The 16,006-nt window shown below is 37.1% G+C and overlaps 1 protein-coding gene across 3 annotated transcripts in view; it reads right to left on the bottom strand.

Annotated features, from left to right (window-relative positions):
- Window positions 1–1,115: 1,115 nt before the first annotated feature.
- TES (testin LIM domain protein) overlaps window positions 1,116–16,006 on the bottom strand; it is a 43,371-nt gene continuing 28,480 nt past the window's right edge. For all 3 annotated transcript variants that reach the window (XM_033099180.1, XM_033099178.1, XM_033099179.1), the window contains 5 exons: window positions 9,345–9,597; window positions 8,143–8,478; window positions 7,048–7,263; window positions 6,483–6,641; window positions 1,116–1,400 (listed from right to left, as the gene is read on the bottom strand). In XM_033099180.1, coding sequence (XP_032955071.1) covers window positions 1,212–1,400; window positions 6,483–6,641; window positions 7,048–7,263; window positions 8,143–8,478; window positions 9,345–9,597 — 1,153 coding nt within the window. In that variant the 3' untranslated portion in view covers window positions 1,116–1,211. The remainder of the gene's footprint in view (window positions 1,401–6,482; window positions 6,642–7,047; window positions 7,264–8,142; window positions 8,479–9,344; window positions 9,598–16,006) is intronic.

The raw sequence follows: 16,006 nt of genomic DNA on the forward strand, positions 1-16,006 counted from the left end.
TCCTGTCTTGTCAGAAGCAGCCCTTATTTCAGTTTGGGTAATTTTTAATCCTTGTAGCCAGCGCCCCCTGCTGTAACAAGTGCTTAATTGCAGAAGGATTTTTTTTGCTCTCAAAAAAGATGAACAAAGGTACAATTATTAAAGTGAGATTTTATTTTGAATAATAATATACGTATCAGTCATTACATTTAATTTTCATAGTGCATAGTGTATGGAAGTATATAGGGAAAATAAACATTAGGAATACCTAAGAATGGAAGTATATAGGTGAAGAAGACATTCGATAAACCCATGAACAGGCTTAGAAGCATCACGGGACAGTATCCATTAGAAAAGAATAAAACCCTTGCAAAAAAAAAATCTACCCACACCACGTCAGGCAAGTGCAATTGGTACAAGTTATAGTTTCTTGGGTATAAAAAGTATATATGTTCTTTGGATTGAAAACATTGTATCAATGAATGGCTTGGCTTTTATATCCAAGCCAAAAGTCATCTATAGAAGTAAAAAGTGTGGATACCACATGTGACAATAAAATATCCAAGGCCACAGATGGAGGTCACCAGCTTACAAAGAGAATACGTTTATGAGAGGAAGCGTAAATGAAGACAAAAAGAGAAATGCAATAAAGCCACCTCTGCCTAAATTAGGAAATAGCGAGGACCTAGGAATTAAAATGATAGCAGCTGTCCATCTGATGCTGCGTCTAGTTCTCTGTTAGAAGAATTCACTACATGTCACTACAGAGTTCAGTGCCTAAGATGAGGCAGTAAGTGTCCAGCCTTGGCGTAAAGGTATGTTTCATTTCCTTTGCATTTCACAGTAGAGGGAAGCGGGGATATACAGAACCAGAAATGCTCATCTTCTCATTCAGCACACTACATTGTAAATGTTGATATGTACTATTTGGCACAAGGGGGATGAGGACATAAAGATTAATTAAACCCAAGCTTCCAACTCAAAGATTTTACACCTGGAAAGCTAAGGAGAGATAAAATTCTTTACCGTTTTTAAAATCAAATGCTTAAAGCAGGGTTTAAATGTTGAGATGAAAAAAAATGGGTAGGGAAAACCAGGAAAGAAAGATACTTAACAAAATCTTCTGGTTCCCATATAGTTTCTTTTCTTCTATTTATTTTTCCAAATTGCATGTTACAGTAGCAAATCAGAGCGCGGGGCCTGGCGTGGCTCCGCTCGGCCGGGGCCTCCCCCTAGGACATCATCTTCTTACACTCCACGGAGCAGAAGACCATCCCCTCCACCGGCATGAACTTCTGCCCCAGGAGGCACTTGCTGCAGCAGGAGCACAGGAAGCACTCGGCGGCCGCGTGCCAGCTGAAACCGTTATAAGTCACCCGCTGCACTTCAGGGTCGATGGCGTTGTGGCACCCTTGACACACCTGGGAAGGACACAGGTAAGAAGAGAATGAGTGACCTTCTAGTCAATCTCCTCAGCCCACAACCATTAATGGGGGTCTGTGCTGAGCACCAAGGGAATCATCAGGTGACTGACACCCCGAGGTACTGTAGTCAAGGCAGAGTCTCGATGGTGAGTTCCAAAGCCGTGCGTCTGGTTCCAGCGTATTCTGTTAGACTACACACTAGGAATTATTAAAAAAAAAGGTCATGATTTTCCTACAACTCCAAATGCTGGGGAGGACGTGGAGCCACAGGAACTCTCACCCACGGCTGGTGGGGACGCAGATGGTGCAGCCAGTTTGGAAGGCAGTTGGGTGGTTTCCTTTAAAAGTAAACATACTCGTATCACACAATCCAAGAATCATGTTCTTTGGTATTGAAGATAGGAGTTGACAACTTCTGTCTACTCAAAATCCTGCACCTGGATGGTTATAGCAGCTTTATCCATAACTGCTAAATTGGAAGCACAGATGTCCCTCTTTGGTGAATGGATAAATAAGCTGTGGTCCATCCAGACAATGGAATATTATTATTCACAGCTAAAAAGAAATGAGCCATCAAGGCATGAAAAGACATGGAGGAAACTTAAATGAAAATTACTAAGTGAAAGAAGCCAAAATGAAAAGGCTGCATACTGTATAATTCCAACTATGACATTCTGGAAAAGGCAAAACTATGGAAATGACAAAAAGATCAGTGGTTGTCAGGGGTGGGGTGGGTGGTGGGAGGTGGGAGAGAGGAATAGGCAGAGCACAGAGAACTTCTAGGGCAGTAAAACTTCTCCGTACGATAGTATAACGGGGTGTGTGTGTGCGCGTGCATGTGTGTAAAACTTTCCGTTCTATACACTGTCCAAACCATAGAATGCACAAGACCAAGAGTGAACCCTTAGGTGAACTATGGACTTTGGGTGATTGATGTGTCAATGCCGGTTCATCCTTGGTAACAAATGTGCACTCTGATGAGTGACAATGGTAATGGGGGAGACTACGCCATGTGGGGGAGGTGGCGTATGTGGGAAATCTTTATCTTCCTTTCAATTTCGTTGTAAACCTAAAACTGCTCTAAAAAAATAGTATTAAAAAAAGACTTTTCCTCACTCATTAAAGCTTTGCAGTAATTTTATCAGTTACCTATGACACATGAGATTATTAACACCACTAATTTCTAGACAGTAGTAAATGAAAGTGATGTTCAAAGTAATTAAAGATTCAATTAAAAACACTGATAACGAGAATAATTAGTTCGCACTAAAAATATAATTTGTAAAATAATTTGTAATTAATTGGCTTCTGCCTTGTCTGTCATTAGTCAAAAAATACATATCATCTAATATTGGACAATAATAATTACATTCCCTACACCATTCAGTGTATATGTATGTTATATATAAACATATTTATGACAGAGACACATCCACACCCACAAACACACATCATTTTCTTCTTTAGCTGTATATGTCTGTGAAGAAAATAACTGAGTAACTCTCATAGCAGAAAGTGAAATTACCCAACGGAGACCTGCAAAACACTACAGTCCATATGCCTTCTTGTTTATACACGTTCTGAGTGAATGTGACTATCTAAAGTTTTTGTTCTCAGTATTTTATAGCAAGTGAAGAAATCAACCAGATTGTCCCACATTACATGCAAGTGACTAAACTTCAGCACTCTTGGTCTCTTCATGTGACTGTCAGGACTTACTGAGAGCTGATGAGTGGGTGGGTTGAGGGGAGTTAGTTAGCCTGAGCCCCGTATTTGAAAAGACCTCAATATGCGGCTGCTACTCAGTGGGTAGATTGGTTTCGGTGTGAAGTGAGGCCTTGTTACAAATATCCATTTGAGGTCTGCAATATAGTTTCCAAATTTTTAAGAGATACATGGCTTCTAATTACAGATATTGCAGCTGCTTAACTCACACATTATATCAATGCAGTCTTCCCTGAGAAACAAGGGAGCTATTCTCTTTGTACGTCTGTCAGTACACTATTCCTGAAGCCGGCAAAAGTGAGTCTTCTAATAACAGGCGTGCTCCTAAGGGTTAGCTGTACCATGCAAACACTTGCTTTTGCATATTCATTTTTTATAGCTTTCTAATTCATTTAGAATGTTCTCCTTTGTAGTTTTCTATATATTAATTTTTCAATATTTTTAAACTTGTTTGTGTAAACTGAAGCACTTCACAGTCCATTTTTTATTCCTTTGCTTTTAGACCACGATTTACCTTTTTTATCTCAGCCCTGTAATAAGATTTGTGGTTCTTTTTATAATCTTTTAAAACACTGATTTTCATCATTTGCAATTTATAAAAGAGATAACTACTATTCAACTATACATAAAATTAATGAAAAAATAACTAATGGGCACACTGCATGGTATCGGAATTTACGCTTTGCAGTTTCATAAAATTTAGTTTTCTTACTATTTGATTGCCATTCATCCCAAGTTCTGACATATAATCCTAGGTAACGCCTTATGATCCCTAATTCTTCATAAATCTGAAGCTCTCCAGGCCTCCCTGAGGGCCTGAGGACTACAAAATCCTTTAGGGGATGATGAGCTGCTTCCCATGTTCTTACACCTCAGCTAGCTCAGAGTTCTTATTTCCTTCAAGCCCTCCTACTTTTTTTACTTGGATAAGTAACGTGAAATAGCTAATGACACTTGCTGTAATGAGCTCCTGGCAGCAGATCCTGTGAAATCCTGAAGATGCGAATTCTGGGGGTGGCCACTTCAGACTGGAATTCAGAGACAGTGCAGAGAACAACTCAGTGCATTTCCCGTTATCCTCCTCCTTCCAGGTCACTTTATTCCTCAGAAGAGCTCTGTTTTGAGCAGAGTTCTTGGTGTCAGGTTAAAAACAATTTGTATGTCCCTCCTTTAAAAAAACTTAAAAGATCTAAGGAGATCAGTGCCCTCAACTCGATAATCTTCAAAATTTTAGCATATTGCATGGGTAGCTTTCTTTGCCATCAGCTGGAGTTTGTTTAGGGGATAGATATGTTTATTTTGATATTAAGCAAAGGGCAATACTATGTCTTAAACAAAAGTAAACCTTTAAAACAAAGCATGCCATATTATAAAGCTAAATAATTTAGAGATTCTCTCTTTTTGTAAAAATCACACCTGTGGTTATAATCCTCTCCATTAATTAGATACAATGTAATATAGATACAATGTAAAGGTTTTTTAAAAAGCTTCATCTATTTAAAACTTTATAAAATAAAGTATTTTATAAATAAGTATTTATCGAGTACCTACTCTTTTGTTATAGTGTTGGAAATAGAACAGAAAGCAAAGCAGACAAAAATCCCTGCCTTCACGGAGTTTACATTCTAGCCCTTAAGACCAAGGTCACACACCCTACAATAAATACACATCATGATAACCCTCTTCTGCAGAGAAACTGTTGCAACAAATTCAGAGAAGCACTTTTTTGGCTAAATTATGTGTCAGGCCACATTGTGATTCAGCATCTTTTCCCAGATATAAGGAGGGCTCATGTGGACCCCAAACAAATGAGAACTATCAGAACACAAGTCAGTAACTTAGACATTTCTTAGGTACAGACATTGAGGAGATGGAAATAAAAGGCAAGCTCTATTCTCAGCTGCTTACACTCTCCTGGAGAAGACAGATGAGTGCTATTAACAATTACACACTTGGGCCCCAAGGAAACAGGCCTCCAGCCTAGCCAGAGAGAAAAGTGTGGAGCTTAGGGTAGGGAATCAGGAAGGTGTTCTGAAAAACGTTAAGCCTAAACTGAGTCTGGAGGAATGTGGAGGCATCGTCAGGTGAAACAGGAATAGGAGGGTGTATCAGATAAAGGAGTAAGTGCAAGCAGAAGACAAAGAACAGTGTAGAAACTAGAAAACACTGGTAACTTGCTGTGCAGATATATGATTTGGGTTGGATAACTAGTAGAAGTGTCTAGACAGGCAAGAAGGGTCAGGATCTATTCAGCAAAAGCTGAAGGATCAGATTTGCATTTTAGAAAGAGTATCTTCCAGCATTATAGAAGGCGGCTTTGAACAAGATCAAGAATGGAAGTGGAAAGACCAAATATGAGGCCACTGCAATAATACAAATAATGAAACATAAAGGCCTGCAGTAGAGTAACTGTAACTATGAGGATTTGAGATCTACTGATGAGGCAGAGTTGACAGAAATGACTGATTATATGTGGAGACAATGAGTAAGGGTCGAATACTGGCATTGACACCAAAACCTGTTACCTGATTTTCATAGCATCATATTCCTAAAACTATATCAATATGTCATTTTATTTCTTAGCCAGAAGTCTCCTCTACTTCATAGCTAAGGGGGATCTTTAACTAATATGTATTTTCCTGCATATAAATACTTAACATATATGGTTAGTTTTTAAAATTTACCTTTATTTAAATTATCTATCTCTTGGCCATCACGCAATAGCAGCTCTGTGTAAATAGGGTAGAGCCAAGAAAAAAATATATACTCTCACATTAAATATTTAAGCGTTTGGCTCATGCAAATAAATCATTTAGATTTATTTAGTTCAACTCAATGGTAAATAGTAAATCGTTAAGATTTAGCAAATCCAAACCAAAATTTGCAGGTCAAGTTTTGTTATACTAAATCAATTCAGTATGTGTTTTTGAAAATTGGCACAGTCTCTAAGCAGCACAAACAAAGCCCTACTGGGTGGTTGAGTAACACGAGGAGAAACCATAAACACTAACATAAAGCTAAAGAATGTCAACAGCCCCTGGGAATCTTATTTAAATGGAATCTGATCTGTATGATGAGAATCAATCAATCTCATTCTCATTAAGGCACTTTTTTAGCGGGGATCTGATTATCACGCAGCATCTATACTCCAGAGTGTAAACTGCACAGGTAAGAAATCTGGAGGTGGCCCTGTCAGTGCATGTACTGCTTTTGAAGTATCTGGATTTTATAATAACAGCCTATGGTTTCCTACTTGAGAGCAGTGCTTGCTGTTTCTCATTTGTAAGAACTTAAATGGAGGTACAAAGTCCGTCATAATGCAGGCGGAGGCAACAGCATCAGAATACGTCTCACCACAGCGTGGTTCTTCACGTAGCAGGGCTTGCACACGGGCTTGTCATCGACCATCACGTATATTTCCCCAGCTAGGATGTTGTCACAGTCAAAGCAGCAGAAGTGTTTCAGGTGCCAGTTTTGGTTTTCTGCCTGGGTATACTCATTGCTGAATATCAGCTGGGAAGAGGATAAAAATAAGATGAAGCATGGATTTTGCTTTTTGCTACAAATAACAAAGCTAGGTTCTTTAGACAATAAGGGATTTAGATCCACAAGTAATCAACTTACTTTCTTGGGTTGAAGTTTGGAAATAACCTGAAGTTTGAACTTAGGTTACTATTTGGTTTTGTCAAAATCTATCTTTCATGTTTCTGGACAATCTTTCATTAGTCAACACAATTAACACAACACTCAGAATGACTGAAATTTAAAGTTTTTTCATTTAACTCCTTTATATGTAAACAAAGCAATTGCTGCTTGGTTAATTCATGTTGCCATCTCGCTAAGGTAGCCTTAGAATGGTAAAGGGGCCGCATGTGGGTACAGAGATGAGCCTGCATGCAGGTGGCCCTAGAGAACAGACCTCATCACAGCCAGCACATCGGGGTTTCTCGCTGTCACAGTAGTGTCTGCCACAGTACAGCTTCCCATTCTTCCAGAAATAAATCATGTCGACCAGGAGTTCCTCGCAGGTACTGCAGACGAAACAAGCCGGGTGCCACAGTTTATCATAGCCGGCCCTTTCAGCATAGATGGCTGGGTCACCTTCCTTCATACTCAGTTTGCAGCAGTAGCAGGACTGAAAGGGAAACCATGCAAACAATCTGGTCATCATAAGACTGGCGTTTCTCATCATCAGCTTTAGGAGAAATATGGAAAAACTATCAACAAAAATAATTTCCACTGAAATTAGTAGTTTGTCCAGGTAGACAATTAAGGTGTTGGTACTTCCTGTGAAACAGAATCTTCCAGGTGGTTCAAACCTAATTCTTGCACCCTATGTGTAACAGAGGATTGTTTCCTTAATTAAAGCCATTTACAGAAAAAAGCTAAATTTTAAGTGGGTATCTAAAAACTGATTACTATTGAGTTATTAGTACTTAAAATTTTTTTTTACAAGACTAAGCCTTATTGGTTGATGTGCTAATTGGATCTTTGAGAAAGATACTAAGTTTAATTCTTGTTTTTTTCATCTAGTTTCTTCAAGGTATAAAAAAAGACTCGAATTTCCCTCTCTAGGAGATTTAAAAAATATGATTGAACATACATGCACGTAAATTTGAGTTTGAATTTTAGGCACAGTCTCACAAGCAAAACTGAATTCACCTAAGCTTACATTATTTTTATTCATGGGAAGAGACAAACAATTGACACCAAAATTATGTTTAGAAACAGATTCTAGATTAGTATGTTGTATTCCAGAATGATACACTGATGCTAACTACTAATACATACGTAAAACTGCAATTATACTTGGCAAAAAGCAATCAGAAAACTGGGCCTTAGGCAGAGGTTTCAAACATAATGATTCTCTAAAATCCGCCTAAACTGACAGTTTATTTCCCTCACTTACTCCCTTTTGGAAACAGAGGAACAGCCCCCAAAAAAGGTTCCAAGAAAGGGAAAAGGAACCTATAGAATCCACCAGTTGGGCCAACGGTGCGGCCGCTCTACTCACATACTGAGTTCTCCGGTGCTCGGCCGACTTGCCGTCCATGGCCCCCACCGCAGCCGCCGTGCTGCGGTCCCCTCCAGGGCTGTCCATCCTGGGGGGGCCTTGAGCGTCCATTTCACGGGGAAGTTTGACGTCTCCTACTCCCAGAGCCTCGCTCTTATATTTCTTCACAAACTGCTCCATCTCCTTCACCTCTTTGGGAGACAGCTCATGGCACTTGGATGGGTCCTGGTCGTGTGCGGGGAGCTGCTTTGCCAGCTGCTTCTTCCGGTACTGCGCCCCCTCGGAGCCCGCCACCGGCTGCTTCTCCTTGGGCAGCATCTGCATGTAGTGCCGGGCCTGAACCACGAGGGGAGCAGTATTAACGCGAGGCGCGGCCATCAGCCGTCACACGCCCGGAGCAAGTGACTAATCAAAGCCGTCGGTTTTATCTATTACTAACAAATGGTCTTCCTCATCTAAATATCTAAATGTTAACAAATGGTACACTTGCTCAAAAAATGGAACACTAAACAGATTAAGTTCAGTAAAAATGGACACTTTTATTCATGAAATTAGTTTTTTTCTTTCCAATTTGTAAAAGATTTTGGTTACTAATGTTTACTTGTGCTAAATATATGTAAGTGAACAACTGGAAAAGAACACATATTTTTAGGCAGCATGTTTAGAATGATCTATGGATCAACAGCATTTTCATTATAAAAATATCATCACAAGATTCATTTTAATGATTTAATTAACCTTAAAAGACTCCCACATGTCTCATCTAGTTGTTAAAATAGGAGCATGACACAAAAATGCCTTACATAGTAAATGCTTTACATAGTAAAAGAAATAGTGCTGGACATTTTTTGAGTTCTAAACAATGACAGAAATTTTACTCCTTTGGTATTATTTACCATCTTAAGAGAAATCGTCTCAAGAATAAGTTAGAAGAATAACTAGATTTGTATAAAACATCTGTTTTTAATCTAATTATTAAGAATTTCAGACCATTCCCTCAAAAAGGTTAACATATTTGGTAGTCAGAAATAATTATAGGAGATATCTTACTTTGAAAAGACTGTAATACGAGTTCAAAGTCAAAATAATGAGGACCCCAGGAAAACAACAGACTTAAGGTGGATACGGTCAATGAAGGAACTGCCCCAAATAAGCAGTCCAGGAACTTTCCTAAGGAGACTTCTGCCTCCCTTATTACTTACCAATGCCTGATTCTGGACAGGAGGAGCCCACTCATAGGTAACTGTATTGATCGAGACATTCTTCTTGGCAGCAACCGGATTGGTCAATATCATAACGTTGCGTTTATACATGGGAATTCCATCTGATTTTAGCTTTGCAATCAGGGTCGTATACTTGGTGTCTTCAAAAAGTTTCCCCACTTTTCGATCCTCTTCATTGCTCAATAGGACATCATGTTCTTCTTGGCCACACTTGCAGTTACGACATATTTTTCTGTAATTTTGGAGAAAAGCAGGCAATGATTAATTACACCTAATCAAAAATAATTATGTGCATACATTTATAATTCATAAAATACTTTTACACACATTTCATTTAATGGTATGCAAAGGCAAATCTTTTTTTGGGGGAATACTAAGTAGCTACCTATAAATTTGAGCAAAGAAACATAAAAATGTACCTTTACTTTGTAAGACTTTGAAAAAGATTTTGATTAAAAAATACATGCTCAAGGGGGCATTCTGAGTGTAATCCCAACTGGTATTCCTCAAATTCCTTTATTTATTCTTTCAAATAAATAAATAAATAAACAAATAAATAAAACAAGACCATCAAAAAAAAGCAAAGTAAGAAGTTTCATATTTTATTCCATGATCACATGTCATAGCCATTACTCAAGTTTTTTTTGTTTGTTTCAGTTTGTTTTTTTTAGTGAGAGGGAGATTGATACAACTTTTCTCATCAAGGACTGTAATTCTAGATTTAGGTTTACTTTTTCTGTCCCCTTTCCAATATGTTTTCCACTCCTTCCTCATTAGCCATTTCCTTTCTCCTTTCTTTCCCTTCCCTTCCCCCTTGTCTCATTTCTTCAAACTTACTGATCACCTACCATGTGCTCCATTATGTATAAAAAGACAGATAAATGAACGTCTCTGCTCTTCTTATAGTTGATGGACACCGTCCACTCCACCAGGCTGATTTGGCACATAATCACTCATTCATTCATGCAACATGAGTGTCCATGTGCCAAGCAATGTATTTGATATTAAGACATAATGGTGAAAAAAAATAGGTCCAGTCTCTGACATACTAGAACTTACCATCTGATAGGGAGATGGAGACAGACATTAAACAAGCACACACATGCGCGTGCGCGCGCACACACACACACACACACACACCCTATAATTGCATTTGTGACAAGAAAGAAAAGTACAGGATACCTCCAGAGGGTATAATTTTGACCTTGGAACTGATGAGGAAAGGGCTCCTTAAGAATATTACTCCGTAAGAGTGACATTTAGGATGAGATCTGAAGGATGTGGAAAATATAGGTATGGATGGGGTATGTGTGTGTGTACATTTGTGAAAGGGAAAGAAAGGAGAAGAAAAGCCTCCAAATGTTCTGGGTAGAAAGAGTACCTGTGGTGGTCCTGAATTAGGAAAGAGATTGTTCTTTTAGGTTCCATGATCAGAGAAGGCTGGTATGACTTACTGAAGGAAGAAATGCGGCAGTGACAGGATGGGAGCAGCCAGGAGGTTTATCAGGGCCTTGTAGAACACATAAGGAGTTTTGCCTTCACTCTAAGAGCAATAAGGAGGCACTATAAGCTATGAGATCTGTCATTTTCAAAACCCATAAGACCTGCCACGTGGAGAGAGGATGAGGGATAGACACAACTAGAAGGAGGGAGACGGGTCAGCGTGTCAATGGTACATCTAGTTTGCAACGGAATGACTCTAAGTCCCAGGGATTCCACTGGTACTTCACAAGTGTAATGAAGTTCCATCTTGGATGGTTATTGCTGTGGTCCACATTAAGGTGTGTCAGAGCTGGCACTAGAGTGTTTGACAATGGAGATGAAAAAAAGAGCTTTAAGATCTCCTTGAATGTAAAACTGAGTAAATTTTGTGGTTGATTTGGACATAGTGATAGTAAACGGAAGGCCCAGTTTGTCAAAAAATAATACCATAAAACAGACCCACCTTTCTGGGATGAGTAAGTTGGTAGGAGTGTAATTTATTAAGATAGTAAATACAAAAAAAGAACAGATCTGAAGTAAGTGGGGAAAAGGTTGATGAAAGGTCTCCAAAACTGAACTATTGATAAGTTTGAAATGCCTATGAGACAAGGTAAAGATCTCAAGTAGAATGTAGGATATATAGATGTAGTGTCAAAAACTGTAGCCTGGTAGGAAATACAAGCTCGAGAGTCAGGGATACGAGGCATATGGAGTTGAACAGATCACCTTCACTTCCAGGAGAAGAGTAGAAGGAAAAGGTGAGGACTCAGGAAGGAGTCTGGCAGAGGAGCAGAAGTTGGAAAAGGTGACAGGGGAAACCGGAAGTAGAGAGACTGGTATTAAAAACAAACCAAAAATCCAAGGCAATGACAGCATATAAATCAGAGGGGAGAATCTGGAAGTTTAAAAATAAAAATATTCTAATATCCTTACATTGTCAGGATGATATTAAAGATATAGACTGACATTAGATGTTAAGTATGCATGTTAAAAATATCTGCATAACTAAAGAGAGAAATAGTGTATGTAATTTCTAAACTAATAGAGAGAAAATGGAATAAATATATAAAATGCAATTAGTGAAACAGAACGCAATAAGAGGAGAAAAAAGAAACAGGAAATTAGGAAAGGTAGAACACACAATTAAGATGGTTGATATAATCCAAATACTCATATATCTATAATCACAATAAATGGACTCAGTTCTCCAGTTAAAAACCAAAGGCTTTCACTGGATAATACAACAAAATCCAACTATATGTTATTTATAAAAGACATTTAAAATTTAACACACAGAAAGGATGAATGCATAAAGATGCAAAAAGATAATACAGGCAAATACTAGCAAAAGTAAGTTAGATACCTATAGTAATATCATACAGATTGGACTTTCATGTTTTTTCCTTTATTGAATATTAAAGTCACTACATAGTGACAAAAGTTTAAAAAACACCTCTATGATGTAACCATTCTAAATGGAATAATATAGCCTAATAACCTAATTTCAAAATATTAAAGCAAAAATAACAGAACTATGAGAAACAGACAAACCCATCATTATAGTGACACTAAAAAAATTAGAAATAAAGCTTTTAATAACATAATAAGTTTGATCTAACACACACATAAAAAATACCACATCCAGTGATTGCAGAACACACATTCTTTTTATGAGAATCTGAAACACTTGTAAAAACTGAACACATATAATTCTACAGAGTAAGTCTCAAGAAATGCCCAAGGACTGATCATCAACAACATTATCTGAACAGAAGGCAATTATGTTAACAATCAACGACAAAAAAGCAACTAGAAAGTACTTCATAAAAAAAAAAATAAAAAATTCAATGTTGAAAAAAACAATCACAATAGAACTTCAAACAAAAAATATTTTAAGAAAAAAAAAAAAACTTACTTCTGAAACTTGCAGAACACATCTAAAGGGATGCTTAGGAGGAAATTCATAGCTTAAATGCTCAAATTAGAAGACAAAAGATTAATAAACTAAGTGTTCAAGAAGTTTGGAAAAATGCAAAATAAACATAAAATACAAGGAAGGAGATTAAAAATAATAGCAGAAACTAATAAAGTAAATGTCTGCTTCTCATGAGATGCAGAAAAAGCATTCAACACATTTCAACATCTTTTCTGATTATATTTTACTTATTAATTTTCGCTATCGTGTTTCCCCGAAAATAAGACCTAGCCGGACAATAAGCTCTAACGCGTCTTTTGGAGCAAAAATTAATATAAGACCCGGTCTTACATTATATAAGACCCGGTATTTTATATTATTATATTATATTATATTATATTATATTATATTATATTATATTATATTATATTATTATTATATTATACCCGATCTTATAGTAAAATAAGACCAGGTCTTACATTAATTTTTGCTCCAAAAGACGCATTAGAGCTGATTGTCCGGTTAGGTCTTATTTTCGGGGAAACACAGTATAGAAGGGAACTAGAAAGAATTTTGGAAAGGGTTTCTGTGAAAAACCCCACAAACACTCAGCATACATTATACTCAGCGCGTTAATTTTATGATGTGAAGCAAGAAAGCAGCCTTGCTCCCACCACTTCATTCATATTGTCCTGTGGGTACTAATCGGAACATTAGAGAAAAATCAAAGAAACAGAAGTTATAAGGCGACATCAGGAAGAAAGAAACCAAGCTGTTGTTATTCACAGATGCTATGACTAATCATATAAAAATGCAATGTGTTAGCATCAATAAGAGTTTAATAAGTTTTCTGGATTTAAAATTAATATAAAATAATTGATTTCTCTATGTTAGAAAGAAGAAACAAACACCTGAAAACTCTTAAATAAATATCTTTGCCAAATAATTATTAAATAATTATTGATTTTTGTGTTCTTAGTTTGCTTAAGGTCAGTTTTGCAAACTGAAAATATTAGATCTGACTTGTACAGTTCTAGAAAGAGAGAGACAGGGAGTCAGAGAGGCACCAACATGAGGGTTGGGGGGGCAAACCACTTTCCTTGTACACAGACTGGTCAGAAATCTTTATTTGGTAAGAATTTGCTGAAGAGTTTGCATATTCTGGTTTAGCTATAAAAGACTCCTATCTGGTTATCTCACACTCCCATCTAGTGGAAAGGAGCATATTATTCTACTACAGTATGTTCTCTCCATTCTTGTTCTTTGGTTAACGAAAACAATATAGTCATAAAACTATCACACTGCTTTTGGATCAAGTTTGAAATCATACCTTCCTGAGGGGAAACAGGTGGGGTGGGGAATTAGTTCTTAATATAAAGAGATGTTTCTATGGCTCTGCTCCCCAATAATTAACAAAGCGATTGACTAAAGAAGGAAGTAATAATGTTACAAGGCTATGTGATGGATGCTAGACTTCCTTGGAAAGGTTCATTATCTAGTGCTACACCAGTACAACATGTACACCACAAAATAATGGGAGTCAGATTTTTAGAATTTGAAAGATAAATAGTAAAAGAGTAAGTGGAATAAAGCCTGCTGGCTTCTAAAGCACGAGCTATGATGACAACCTATAGTGTGGTTAAATAAGATATTTATTATGAAAGTGTTATACAGAGGGTGCCAAAAATATAAACATTTTAAGAAAGGAAAAAAACTGTGTTAGTTGTAATAATATATACCAATAACAAAAGATGAATACAAGTCACGCATTTTGGGGGCACCCCCAAAAATAGAAAAGTATATAGAAAAGTTTATTAACCAATGATATAAGAGCTACCTCTATACTTGTTCTTAGTATTTGTCTTCGCTATTCTTGGAAGATTCACATTCTGAGGAAATCTGTTTTCTCTACCCACCCCCCTTCACCCACCCAACATATCCTTATTAAGCAAGTAAAAAACAGGTTAAAACAACACACCAATAGAAGTAGCTAAAGAAGTCAGACTGTGCTCGATTGTCAGTTTGCTGAGTGTTGAAACCTCTGATTCATTACAGCTTTCAAATCACAAACACTTTCTAAGCCTTGTCTGCATCCTCACTCCAACATGGCGACCTGCTGTCACAGAGCACTCAGCAGGAAGGTGACTCAAGAAAGGGAGAACGGCTCTTTCAGCTAGACTTGTCATCACTGAAGCAGCTGCAATGACCACATACCTTCCAGACCCCTTGCATTGGAGCTCCATTTGTACAACAAAAAGGGAAAACTACAAACCACTACTTAAAAAAGAAACCTATAAAGTCTGGGCTAGGCGCCAAGAGCTATCCATTGTGGAAATCTGTGGTGTTCACTTCTAATCTAGTTCAAAAATTGTTTTAGATCCTTTTCAACAGTGTTTTATATTTGAATCTCTCATATTTAAATTGGTAAATTTTATTTTTAGAAATAATCTCTTAAGAGCTTCTAAAGTCATTTGGAATTTACCTGATAAACTTATTAAAAAGAAAACCTTATTGAGAAATTGGGCAAGAAAAGGATACTGTTATCTTGGTATTCAAAAGAAGTCATGAGAATGAATGGGACTTTTATCACATATTTCAGTCTATAATCCAGATTCCATCCTTCTTAAAAAAATTAAGGACTTTATAAAAGTGGTTTTATGTGAAATGAAAACAAAAACAGGGCACATGCTAGGGGCTATGTTTGTAAGGTTGGTGTAGTGTCCTTTCTCCAATGATTCATAAATAATTTTTGATGATATATGTAGATCTAAATAGTCTATGTTTATTAAATTCATTTGAATTATACCAACTTGATAGCAGTTTTTCAGGAGTACATAAATCAATTCCCACATTTAATTAAGCACACTTGGGAAATATAAATCCTCCTCTCCATGGATTGTTAATAAAAATTATGTGGGAAAAAGAAGAAGGAGGGGGATAAAGAATTTAGTTTAAAACAGCCTTTTTTTATGACTTTAAAAGAGGGGAAGGTAGAATAGTAGACTGGGAAGCTCTCAGATTTGTACTAAAAACGTGCATCGTACAAAAAAGTTTCCATGTTAATACATACACATACAAAGGCTAACGTGCATCACGAATTAAAACTGTATACTCACAATTTTACATTACAACTTCAGAATTCTTGTGTTAATCCCCAGGCAGTACTAAAATGTACAAGAAGCATTGCCTCAGAAAAATACATAGATTTAGTTTCAAGCTGAAGGCAGTCAAGAAACTATCCCTC

Source organism: Rhinolophus ferrumequinum, chromosome 26 (assembly GCF_004115265.2).
Source record: "Rhinolophus ferrumequinum isolate MPI-CBG mRhiFer1 chromosome 26, mRhiFer1_v1.p, whole genome shotgun sequence".
In the NCBI taxonomy this organism is placed as follows: Eukaryota; Metazoa; Chordata; class Mammalia; order Chiroptera; family Rhinolophidae; genus Rhinolophus; species Rhinolophus ferrumequinum.